The 12,704-nt window shown below is 56.8% G+C and overlaps 1 protein-coding gene across 1 annotated transcript; it reads right to left on the bottom strand.

The window, feature by feature from the left end:
- Window positions 1-4,811: 4,811 nt before the first annotated feature.
- HPD (4-hydroxyphenylpyruvate dioxygenase) lies at window positions 4,812-12,267 on the bottom strand (the record flags this gene model as incomplete). The annotated part of the gene is made up of 11 exons (XM_084254130.1): window positions 4,812-4,922; window positions 5,001-5,117; window positions 6,798-6,920; window positions 8,204-8,275; window positions 8,366-8,528; window positions 9,160-9,237; window positions 9,557-9,660; window positions 10,494-10,583; window positions 11,400-11,482; window positions 11,676-11,718; window positions 12,187-12,267. The coding sequence occupies 11 exons, from the start codon at window positions 12,265-12,267 to the stop codon at window positions 4,812-4,814; spliced, it is 1,065 nt and encodes a 354-aa protein (XP_084110256.1).
- Window positions 12,268-12,704: the final 437 nt, after the last annotated feature.

Raw genomic sequence — 12,704 nt, 5'->3', positions numbered from 1 at the left:
CCCCGCCGCCAGCAGCCCCCCACCCCAAGAGTCATGAGCATATTTATTTTTGGAGTGAGATTATTTCTCCCAGAGAAAGGAAAATCTTGGAAAAGATTTTAAAACTCAGATGTAAGTCTGAGAGTTTTTTTCCCTTTAACCTTTTTGACACCCGCCCCCGCCCCCATCCTCTTCAGGGTTTAGTTCCTTGGATTTTGTTTTCTTTCGCATGTATAAAATCCAAACAAAGGGGGAAAATAGGTTTTTGAAGTTCAGAACCAACTTCTGTATATAGGCTGCCATAAAGGACTTTTCTCGGGGACATTGTTTCTTGTAGAAACATGTGGGAAGACTTTTTTGCTCATTTCTTTGTACTTCCAAAAAACCACACACACACACACACACACACACACACACACGCAAGTCCCCGCGCCCTAGAAAGCAGCGCAGGCGTGTACATAATTTATGGAACGTGACTGTTGTGACCAGGAGTCATCCTCACCGAGGTGGGAGCGCTCCCGGTGGGCCCCCAGCCCGCGGACACAGGGCCTCAGGCCTCTGGAATCTCAGCTTGTGTCAAGCTTGTTATCATGTAAATTCTGTACAAAGAATTGTTATTTTTCTCTCTTTTTTTTTTGTCGTTGGTGGTTTTGTTGTTTCTTTTTCTTTGCCCCGCGCCCTCTCTGAGACTGTGCCCTCCTGGTTTCAAAGTCCATGAAGTTGGTGGCATTAAGACACAGGGGGGACCTGGGCACAGCGGTGACCTTCTCTTCCGTTTGCAGTTTTCTGCCTAATTTTGCGCGACCGAGGAAATATTTATTTTTCACATGAGGAAATGTGTAGTGTGTAGAGACGGCTGCTTTAAGTTACTTACGCAGCCCCCAAGGGGCTGCCTTCATTCTGTCCTTCCGCCCCAAAAAGTAGTGAAGGGAGAATGTGAGGAGCCAGGGCACAGACCCTGACTCAGGCCTCCCCTCACCCTGGCCTTCCCTCGCCCAGCCGGCCCTCCCGGAGGGCGAGGGGCTGGGCCTCCCTGTCCCCAAGGCTCCCTGCCCACCCCCAGAATGGTTTGCAGTACCCAGAAGTGTGTTCGCTCACTTTCCTTTCGATGCCTTCCTTTCCATTGAACAAATCTTTGCTTTTGAAGAGTTGGGGGTTTCTGACTTTCTGCCCTTTTTTTTTTTTTTTCTTTCTGTTTGGTCCTTGCCTACCTGCCTCCCTCCTGCAGAGAAGAGAACCCATACGTTTTAGGGCTGTTCGTGCATCTAGACTCTGTCCTCTGTATGTAACTTGTTTGGAAGAGAAGTGTTTCCGTTGTGGGTGTGTCTTGCTGTAAATATTTGTTCATATTTTTGTGAATTCAATACTATGTACCATTGTATTATAGTAACTTTTATAAAGCAAACCATAAATATACTGACTTTTCTTACAGATACGCCGTCTCTCTTGCTCTCCTCTCCTCCTCCTCCTCTCTTTCTGTTGCGGGAACACGCTGTTCTCTCAGAGGGTGGACGGCTGGGCTGGGGGCTGGTCATCCATCAGGCCTACAGATCCTCAACTCGCTGCCTGTAGGTGAATTTTGTGAACTAGGCCCACTTATATTCAGATTTGATCTTCCATAGCTTTTAAGTTTTCCTTCTAGAACTTTCCTTAAAACCTTAGCTAGCTAACACCACTACTTCGCAGTTGAGGAAACACCAGATACCCTGTTGCTGTCACTAGAATGTGGAAAGATGGTGTCTCAAAAATGTTTTAACACTCTAGGTTACGTCCCTCTGGTCTGCGTCTGAGCGGGGAGGGGCTGATAAGACAGTCACAGTTGAGAGGAATGAAATGGACCCAGTGTGTGGTATTCCAGAGGTTCTGTGCCCAGGTAGGCTTCAGCTGCGCCTCACCATGGAGAGTTTGAGACCGCGTCCTTGAGAAGGGTGGGCTCAAACCCTTAGCCTGACTCAAGAGGTGCCGTCCCCAGCTTCTAAGCAGAAAGGAAGTTGCCAAATACCCCATGTGGGCCACTGTGGGGTGGCGGGTGCTCGTGTCCTGTTAGTGCAGGGTGAATTGCCGCAACCTCCAGGAGGAAAAATCACATCTTAATACCAGGATTTAGTGTCACCAACTCTTCAGCCATCGTTAGGAATTGCATCTGACAGCCCCGGCCGCCCACCTGGCTGGGCAAGAATGTTCTTTGCAGCTTCATTTGTGAGCGAAGAAATAAAGCAGGGCAGCTGTCCACTCACGGTGGGATGGTGTTTGGAATTGTCCATCCAGACAGGTGGACACCATGGCAACAGAAAAGGGTGAGGCTGGGTCAGGAAAAAGATGGTGGAGGCAACTGCCAGTCGTTTAACCAACATTTATGGATCACCTAGTTAATGGCAGGTAGTCCTCTAAGCGCTGGGCACAGGAGAAAACACTCCCAGCTTCATGGTGATTGTGTTCTCGTGGGTAAGCCAGACAAACCAGGAGAATAAATGCTATGGAGTAGGGAGGACAGCCATGAGATGGGGGTACCAGTTGGGGGGGGGTGTAATTTAAAATGGGGTGATCAGGGAAGTCCATGTAGCCTACACCTGAACAAAGCTCAGGAGATGGGGCCTCCACCCTGCGGTGACCTGGGGGGAAGGTATTCCAGCCAGAAGGGACAGGGAGGGCAAAGGCCCTGAGGCCTTTGGGACCTGCTGGGAGGTCTGAGTTAGGGAAGAGGAAGGTGAGAATGAGGGAAATGGACCCCTAGCTCCCTGGTGGTGCAAGGGAGGCAACTTGCAGGGTCTGGTCCCAGGCACACAAAGGAAACACGCCCTGTGAATTTCCTTGCTCTTGAAACTAAACCTGCTGTGTTTTCCACCTCTGTCAATGGCCTGAGCTCCAAACCCAGAAGTACTAGGCTTCTGTTCCTGTCTCCCAAGTCTGACGGTTCTCTCTCCCTCTCTCTTCACGCCCGCTCACTTACCCTCAGTCCCGAAGGGATTAGTCCATTGGTCACTGGCTGTGCAAACAGGGAGCCCAATACCAGAGATGGGCATGAACAGAGCAGAACACGGTAGTTGGGATGGGGAAGTGCCAGGTAGAATTGATCAAGAATTCCAGAGAATTCCTTCTCCATCCAGGTTTCTCTCCAAAAACAAGAGCAAGCACAGCCAGCCACCATATTGAACAACTTTGATACTAAACTCACAGCAGAGCTAGGAGGTGGCTTTTGTTATCACTCCCATTTAAGAGGTGAGAAACGAAGGGTCCGAGAGTTCGAGTAGCTTGCCCAGACTTCACAGCGAGCATTGGCTGAGCTGGGGGGTGAGCCCCAGCAGTCCAGCTCCCCAACCTGTGCTCAGCTCATGGAGGTCTGCTCTGTCCAGGGCCCCTCTAAAGGGACACTCACCAATTGGCATCCACTGATTGCTCTGCATCGGAAAGCCAGCCCCAAATTGCTTGGCAATTCCAAGAAAAACCAGAATCCTTGAACTTGTATGTAAAGGATCCCAGCTTTCTAAAACGTTGACTCAAGTTTGTTTAAAACCAGGCAGTCGACATTAAATACATCTGTGAACCAGATTTGGTCTGTGAGCCCCCCAGCTGTAAGCTCCTGGGTCACAGAATTTCCCTGCTTTGCATAGAACATTGGAAAACAGGGGAGAGTATTTTTAATCAGCTCAGGTCTGCAGCCTGCCATTGCTGCTCTGGCTGCTCACTACTGTTCGTTTCTGAAGTTCCTGTTCCCAAGAAGCCCATTTTTTAACCTGAAAAAAAAAAAATTCTATAATTCTCCCATGATACCCACTCAGATTTTTCCCTGCCACTGAGATACACGTGCTCCTGGTTCAGAGTTGAGTCATCCCTCAGGAAAGGTGTCATACATCAGAAGCAAAAGGAAAAAGACTCAATTTGCCACTCTGCCCCTTCTCTGGGTTTCCAGAAAAATGGCCTTCCAAGAGTTTTAGGGTCAGCAGCTTGTCCCTCAACTGTGTCATTCTTTTGCAAAGGGTCACTCACACTTGAGTATGAACTAGACCCTTTCCAAAAGGAGTCCTCGCTGGGAGCAAGGCCGGGGCAGTGGAGCTGCAGGGGAGGGGTTGGAGGATATTGATTACCTGGCTGGGGGTAGAAGTTGAGGTGCTCGCACCCCACCTACCTGCTCTGCCTTGGGCCAGGACCTGTGTCCTGGGGTCGCTGAGCAAGGACACTGCCCCAAAGCCCCTCCACTAACAGTGTCCCCCCTCCGCGCCCAGGGGTTCGGGCTCTGGGCAGTCACGCTGGGACAGGTCATCCCGACAGAAGGTCATCCCGCCATAAGGCGTCGTGCAGGATGCTGCGGCCCGGTCCGGGTGAGGGGCTTCCCTCCCGCTGTTCCTCTCCCGGGGATGTTCTCTTCCCCATTCCCTGTGGCTGGCTCCCAAATGTCACCTTCCCAGAGGGGCCCTCCCTCTTCGGAAGTGGGGGCCCCTCCCGCTTCGCCCGCCCGCCGCCCCCTGTCTGCTTCCGTTTCTTCACCGCGTTTCCCGCCCTGCGAGAAGGCGCCGCCTGCCTCGCCTTCAGATCCTGTGCACCCGCCAGTTGCAGATTTGCCCCCGACCCACGTGGCTCGACTCGGCGCCTCAGGGCGCAGCCGCCGCCCGCACGAACACGCGGACACCGCGTCGGACCCGCGCGGCTTTATTTGCGAGGCGGGGAGCAGGGGGCGGCCGGCCGGGGCGTGGTCACGCCGTGGGCGGAGCCTTAGAGGTACGGCAGCCGATTGGCTGGCGGGGCCAGGAGGGCGGGGCGGGGCTAGGGCCACGGCTGGGGGCGTGGCCACCCGGCGGCGGGGGCGGGGCTGCGAGGGCGCCGCCGCGACCCGCCTACATGCCGCGCACCAGCCCGTTGGTTTCCATGTCGGTGAGGTTGCCCCGCAGGTCCTGCTCCTCCTCGAAAGCCTTGAAGAGGGAGTTGAAGTTCCCGGCGCCAAAACCCTGAGCGGGAGAGAGGCGGTGAGCGGCGGGCCCCCGCCCCCCCACCCCCCCACCCCCCCACCCCCGGCCCCGCGGTACCTGGTGGTTGTGGCGCTGGATGACCTCCAGGAAGAGCGTGGGCCGGTCCTGCATGGGCTTGGTGAAGATCTGCAGGAGGTAGCCCTTCTCGTCGTAGTCCACCAGGATTTTCAGCTCCTAGGCCAGAGCAAGCGGGTCGGGCTGGGGGAGGCTTAGAGAGCCCGTCGAGCCTCCTTTACCCTCGAAGCCAAGGGGAAAAAAATCTCCAGCAGCTTCAGACACCTCCAGACAACCCCCCCAAATGGTCCCTTTACTCCCCCTCTGTCACAGAGGTGTGCTGCCACCAAGGCTGGTCGGACACCCCAGGTGGCCCAGCTGCCACTCTCGCCTCCTTACAGTTTAACCTGCCCCTGGACTTCAGCGGGACTTTTGAAAGGCAGAGCAGGACACGTCCCCGTTGAAAACCCTCCAGTGGAAATCGGAACCCTCCTGTGTTGCTGGTGGGAATGTAAAATGGTACAACCACTTGGGAAAACAGTCTGGCATCCCCTCCGAAGGTTACTACGTGATTCAACAGTTCTACTCCTAGATATACACTCCAGAGGATTAAAAACAGGCCCACATAAAACTTGTGCATGAATGTTCACAGCAGCACTATTCACAGTAGCCCAAAAGTGGAAACAACAAAAACAATTTAGCCACACGGTGGAATATTATTCAGCCATGAAAAGGAGCAAAGGGCTGACACCTGTGGCAACATGGGTGCAACTGGGAAACATGGTGCTGGGTGAAAGAAGCCAGTGGCCCTCAGTGATTCCATTTATGGGACATGTCCTGAGTGGGGGAAATCTGTCGAGATGGGTGGTTGCTTAGGGCTGGGTGCGGGGGGACGTGGGAGTGTGTGTGAATAGAGGAATTGGGGGGTGAGGGCTAGGTGCTGTCATTTTTCTTTTTAGAGTGATAAAAATGTTCTAAAGTACTGATAATTGCAGCGAGGCTTCTGAGGCCAACAGGGAGAGAGTAAGGAGAAAGGGCCGAGACGTGGGTAGTGGGAAAGAATAAGTAAACAAAATGCCATGATTCAGTATAAAGGAAAAACATTTTGAACAGGCTCTGACTCGTGGATCCCAGGAATTCAGCGCCATGGCAACCGAGAATATGCATTTGTCTCAAGTACCATGACATTTAAACAAAATGCTCTTCCTTTATGTCTTCACCGAAAGTCCACTTCAGTGGTGACTGCACAATGTTGCGAATAACTGAGAACCACTGACCTGTGTCTTTCAAGCGAGTGACTGATGTTTTGTCACTTACATATCAACAAAATGAAAGATAAAGATGCCTCCAATGATTGTAGGCAACAGAAGATCAAAATCAAATGCCTAAATAGCCCACAAAAGGAATTGGCCCCTGCCTGCCTCTGTGACCTGGGTTGCTCCTCGGACACTTGGTACCTGCTCCTGCCTCCAGACCTTTGCACTTGCTGTTCTCTCTGCTCGGTCCCCTCTTTCCCTGACCCTTCGCACAGTCACCTCCCTCTTATCATCTAGATTTCACTGAAGTGTCACCTCCTCAAAAAGGTCCACTTACATGACCTGGGAAGTAGCCCCAGGCCTTTGTCTCAGCCTGTCTTAACCTTGGGCATGGCAGGATTTCCCGGTCTCTGATACTATTTGTATTGCATATTTATTTGTCATCTGTCCAGATGCATGTCCCGGGACACCAGGGGTCTGGCCTGGTTTTTCCTCTGTGTCTCTGTGCCCAACTCCAGGTAGAGGCTTAGACAATTTATGAGGCAAGATGGCACTCGGGCTGGTTCCCCAGCTGACGGAGGAGCCTGCCCTAGATAGAACTCACCTCCAGAACATCAATGCTCTCCTTCACCCGGATCTTGGCCGTCTTGAGATTCTCCCGGAGCTGTCTGTAGTATGCGGAAGGAACAGCCAGGAACTCCACGCCTCTCTCTCTCAAGTGGCGAATCTGTCTCGGAGCAGGGTGGATGTGAGCCTCCTCTCCCCATGCTCAGCACCCCGAACCAGGCAGATGTGCTGGACCAGGAGCGGGCAGGTCCCTATCCTGGATCCCCCCAACTGCCAGGGGGATGGTGTGACCTCATCCCGTTTTCTCAGGGCCATGTGGGCACTAACATTTAGGGAAGGCTCACAGTGTCGCTTCTGTAGCACCTTATGCGTCTGAACAGTAATCTTTGGGGCATCTGCAGGGTCATGAGACCCACTGTTTAGCTGGGGAAGCTGAAGCACTGGGCAATGAGGTATGTATTGGACACTTAGTAGCCAGAATGGTTTTGTTAAAATTCCAGTCTGATCGTGTCACCCTCCCCTTCGCTCCTGGTGATGACTCATCTTGAGTTCAAAGTCCTCACGGCCCCACATCGACCTCCTCTGCTGCCCCCCTCCCCTGCTCCTTCTCTTCCAGCAGCGCAGATCCCCTGGCTGTTCTGTCAGCCGTCTCTGCCAGGGCTGTTCCTTCTGCCTGGGGTGCTTTTCCCTGCATCTCTACCACTTCTTTCTCCCTCCAGCTCTGCATTTTCGAATGTCCCCTTCTCAAGGAGGCCTCCGGTGACTGCCCTATTTAAGGCCCTGCTTGATTGTCCTCCAGAGCGTTCCCTGCCATCTAATGTATATTTGACTTATTTTTCTTAAAAGGGCTGAAACTATCCTCTTGTTGATTGATGGCTCCTAGGTGCCTAAAGCAGTATGAGCACATAGCAGATGCTGGGTAAACAGCTACTGAGTGCCGAGCGGATGACTGGATGACATTGCCAAGGTCATGCAGTGGCCGCTCGGGTGGGCCAACATTGAATGGGATGGTCCGGGCTCGTGTCAACGAGAAAGAATGGGTGGCACCAGCCGTCCCAAGGGCTGGGTCCATGTCTCAGGACATTTAAATTGGCCTAAAGCACCTAGTAGACCTCACAGCCTTAGACCCTCATTTTCAAGGTGAGGAAACTGAAGCCCAGAAAAGGGGTTGAATCCCCCAGAGACACAGCAAGTCACTTGCAGATGTGACCACAATGCAGGCTTCCTGTTACTAGGGAACCCGTGCTTCTAAGGCCAACAGTGCTGTGCAGAGGGGCCGGGCTCCCTGGCTGGGCACCTGCCGCCCCCAGCTGGACATCTGCCTGCCCGGGAGTGGCAGGAACCAGGAAGGGAGCCGGGGATAACCGCTGCCCCCACCCCACCCCTATTTTGCACTCTGGAGCTGACTGGGAGGCAAATTCGGGTGGGGAATGGACTTCTAACCGCTTTGATGATGTCTTGGGTCTTCAGAGCGATGTGCTGGACCCCAGCGCCCCCATTATAGTCCACGTATTCCTGCAGGAGGGAGTCAGGGAAACCGCTGTCATCTGCTCCCTCCACCCACATGCCCTGCCCCCTTCCCTGCCTTCTTCCCCATCCAGGCACCTGGATCTGGGACTTCTTCTTGCCTGGTGCTGGCTCGTTGATGGGCATCTTGATGGATTCCTCATAATTGGCCACCACGATGGAGCGCAGAGAGCTGTATTCTGTGTGCACCTGCGTGTCATCCACGGACCAGAAGCGGTGGAACTGCAGGTTCTTCAGGTACCTGTGGGTGGCCCCAGGGACACGTCTGCTCTGGGAGGCAGCTGGGCTGGCTCCCACCCCTGTTTCCACCTTCCTGAATTTGTTCCCTGCGCAAACTCCAAAGAAGAAACGCCATTCACATTGCAGATGTGTTCCTTCAGCAGGACAGCTCTCCTCAGTGGAAGCTGAGGAGAGGATTCACCAGAGACAGAGTGGGGAGCAGAACAGGTGGATTGACTGAAACCCACTGCTGAGGGGAGCAGCGGGCGAGACAGGAGAGGTCTGCTGCGCTATGTGGGTCAGCTCCCTGGCCCAGGAATTGAACTCAAGTTGCAGCAGCTGCCGATAGCTCCATAGTGCTGGGACTTAACCCCTAGGCCACCAGGGAGGTCAGGAGCTGAGTGTCATAACAAGATCCCTTTAGTGTGGGTGTTCTCAGAAGAACCCTTGCTTCTGATTTGCACACGGGTGCTGCTTGGGTGGCGACAGCCTTCCTCCCAGCCTCCTGGGCCATGTCACCCGCCTGGGCCATCTCCCCAAGGTTCACTGAGGGAGGACCTGTGGGCCACTTTGGGACCTGTGTCCACGGTGACGGGGAGAATGAACTGACGCTTCAGGCTGCCCTGCTGCAGGAGGGTGGGCCAGGCACTCACCAGTCCGACGCGGACAGCATCTCCTGGTCGGGCTGGTTTCCCACGATGTGATCAATGATCTCGAGGGTGCAGCTGGGCCTGGGGGAGAGGCGGCTGCTTGGGGCAGTTCATCTCACATCGCACTTACTACGGGCGCTTGATCTATGTCCCTCACGCGCTATCACTAGCCTGATTTTACAGGAAACTGAGGCACAGAAATGGAGTAACTTGCCAAGTGTCAGGGCTGGGATTTATTTGAATCCAGGGGGTCTGGTCCAGAGCCTGTGCTCTTAGCCTCTGTGCTGCCTCTTCAAGGCACCCTGGGCACCCTCAGGGGCCGGCCAGTGGCTCCCCATAAAGAAAGACCCTGTGCGTGAGGACAGGGCAGTCCACCCGCCCCTGCCCGGGGGGCACTCACAGCTTGGACAGCAGGGGGTCCATGAATGTTGGGGCCTCGAAGCCGGGCAAGAAGCGGCCTGTATAGTTCATCTTCTCCACCAGGGTGTGCGTGGTGTCCCCATACTGTGCATCGAGACAGGTGGGTGGATCTTTGAGCTCCCCAAGCCTTCACCATCTCTCAAGGCACCATCCCAACCCCGGGTTCCACCCCAGGTCTAACCCTCAATCCGGGTGTGACCGGGGGTAAGTAGCTTTCCTTCCTGAAGGGAATTGCAGTCTGGCATTTGGGGATTTCTTGGAGCAGAAGCTCTGTGAAGGTGGGGTACCCCCAGCTCCAGGGCCAAGCCCCCGTGTAGTGGGTGCTTATCAGAATGTGGGCTGAAGGAGAGCAGGTGAGGGCACTGGGTCACCCTCTGTTGAAGGCACCCCTGCTGTCTGGACGACCTGTGAGCTGCATCCGTCAGTGCTTAATCTCGAGATCTCCGAGTGGCAATCGTGCAGGCGCTAAACAGACGTGGCGGTCACCCGCCAGCTCTGTACCCCAAGAGCTCATTCCATCCTGGCAGTCACCTCAGCAGGGGTCGTGACTGAAGGGACTGGGGCACAGAAAGGTTGAGTGGGGTGTCGCAGGCTACTCATGGGGTCCACCGCCCGTCCTTGCTCATTTCAGCTGGAGCTCAGGGAGGTGAAGTGATTGGCCAAAGTCACAAGGCTGCTGCCTGGAGGCGCCCCCAGGCCCCGCCCCGTCTGCTTTCTTGAGAGCCTCTGCCTGGAGCTTCCAGCCACAGCGTCAGCACCGGGGAGGTGGGGGGCCCCAAGGCTGACCAGGAGCTCTCCTCAGCTTGTGCCTGGTGGCTAAGCCTGGCGCTCAGACTCGAGGTTGAGGTCATGCTGGGGCAGGAGGGCTTCACGGAGCTGCCAGAGCCAGGAGGGTGGGGGTGCCACCATTAACTCACCGTCTGCAGCACAGCGAACTTCACCTTCCCGAACTTGTCTTCCTCTACCCACGGCTCCCGCACGATTTTGGCCCCTTGTTCCCGGGCTTTCTGCAGAGGACGTGGGGGGAGCCTTTAGGGCCGGGTCCCCCCCGGGCCTCTGCGGCCAGGGTCCTTGCCTGCTGCCCCAGTGGGCTCCCCTCTGCCTGTCCTGCCTTAGCCTCCTCCCGCTTCCCCAGCCTTAGGCAGGAGCCGGGGCAGCCCCGTCTGGCAGACAGGGACACAGCCCCGGACCCAGGGTTGGGGCTGGGGGGGACGAGCCAGGGGGGCTGGGGGTCTGCCTGCCTCTGCTGCCTCACTGTGACCCTTCCCCCTCTCCCGGCCTCCGTTTCCCCACCTGTAAAGAGGACGGTTGGATGAGAAAATGCCACGCTGGGCATTTATTGAGCGCCTACTATGTGTAAAACCCATGCCAGGTGCCGTCCGCACAAAGGTTGGTGCGGGTATTCAGCACGTGCTCCTGCGGGCACGGCACGCGTGTCTGGCTCCGTTCCAGGCCCCGACCTCTCACCCTCCCAGCAGCACGGTGCTGCGGGCGCCACTCGGGCCTCCGTGTGACAGGTAAGGGAGTCGAGGCACAGAGGTGGCTGCTCGGCCCAGGGGCGCACAGCTGGCAAGTCAGCGCCGGGATCTGCGCTCTGACACCCCCGCGCGGTTACGGTTTGGAGGGGCCGCGACCCCACTCTGAGTGCTGAGGTCGCTCTGGTTCTCTTTAGGGCCCAGGTGGGAAGCTTGAGGCCCAGGAGAGGTCACACTGTCAGGGAGGGGTGGGGTGTCGCTGGAAGTCGGTGTGCGCCACGCCTGCCCCCCCATCCCTCCCGCGCGGCGCCCCCGGCCCTGGCTGCTGGCCCCCGGAGCCGTGCTCACCTGCACGATGTAGTCACAGTCCTCCACCTCGAAGGCGATGTCCTTCACCCCGTCCCCGTGTTTCACCAGGTGGTCGCCCATCTCTGCGGCCAGCAGGGGTGGGGGTGGCACTGGGGCATGGCCCCCTCACCGTACGCTCAGCCCCCCACCCCCATCTCCTTACAGACTGAGGCCCCTTCCCAGAGCCCGGCCCCCCCCCCCGCAATACCTTGTCTCCACCACCTGACACTGGGAGCCCCCCTGGCCCTCACCCCACCCCCCACCCCGGCCCCTCACCTTTGTTCCAGGGGTTGAGGGCGGAGGAGAGCACAAACACAATCTGGGGGCAAGGAGAAGAGAGGTGTAGGCTCCTGGGGGATGAGTCCTGGGTGCTCTTCCCTGCCCCCCAAAAGGACTTGATCACCCCCCCAGCCAGGAGGGATGCTCACTCTGGGTTCCAGCCCCTTCTCTGCTGTAGCTTCCTCCGTGGTCCTGAGGATGAGGAGCTCTCCCGTCTAGATCCCCCCTCCTGAGAGGCTGGCTAGGACCTGGGGTGTTGGCCCTGAGCCAGGCCCCAACATCTGTGAGGCCCAGTGCTGGGCCAGGCCGAGGAGTGGAGATGAAGCAGGTCCCCGACCCGTGCTGACAAGTGTGTCCGGTGGAGGGGCCGGTAGGCTCCCCTGCCCACCCACAGAGGCAGACGGGGCCTCCTGGCCTGCTTCACCCCAAGGTGCCAAAGCCTCAGGGAACTCAGAGCCCAGCAGGGAGAGATGGGTCTGGGGCGAGAGGGCCCTAAGCCGGGACTCACCTTCCCTTGCTTGACCACGTGGCTGACCACCTCCCGCGATCCTGTCTCCAGGCCCCGGTAGGCCAGGGGCTCAAAGCCCATCTTGCTGCAGTAGAACGACGCGGCCTGAATCCGGGAGGCGAGAGGGTCTGTGCAGGCCGAGGGCCCCCGGGCAGGAAGCCCCCCACCCGTGCCGCCCCAGGCGCAGAGGTCCTCCCGGGGAGAAGGGCTCCTCCCTGGCCTGGGCTGACCCCGGTGGGTTTTCTGCCAGGCTCCGTGCCCTGGTTGTGTAATCGGATCCAAAGAGTATCTGTCCTGCCCGGACAGTCCCAGCGAGGCCCTGACCCTCCCCTCCAGGGCCGACCACGCACGGGGCGGGGGTCCGGCCCTCTGCCCTCTCCCGCGACACCTCTTCTCGGCCGCTACCTGCTTGGCATTGCCGACCCAGAAGGTCACAGAGTGGAAGTGCAGGAATCGGCCTCTCTCGGGCTGCGGAGGGAGGGGGCAAGGCTGAGACCCAGCCGCAGAGGCCAGGGTGG

This window comes from Talpa europaea (assembly GCF_964194135.1).
Source record: "Talpa europaea genome assembly, chromosome: 14".
Taxonomy (NCBI): Eukaryota; Metazoa; Chordata; class Mammalia; order Eulipotyphla; family Talpidae; genus Talpa; species Talpa europaea.
This window is presented reverse-complemented; position numbering and strand designations above follow the sequence as displayed.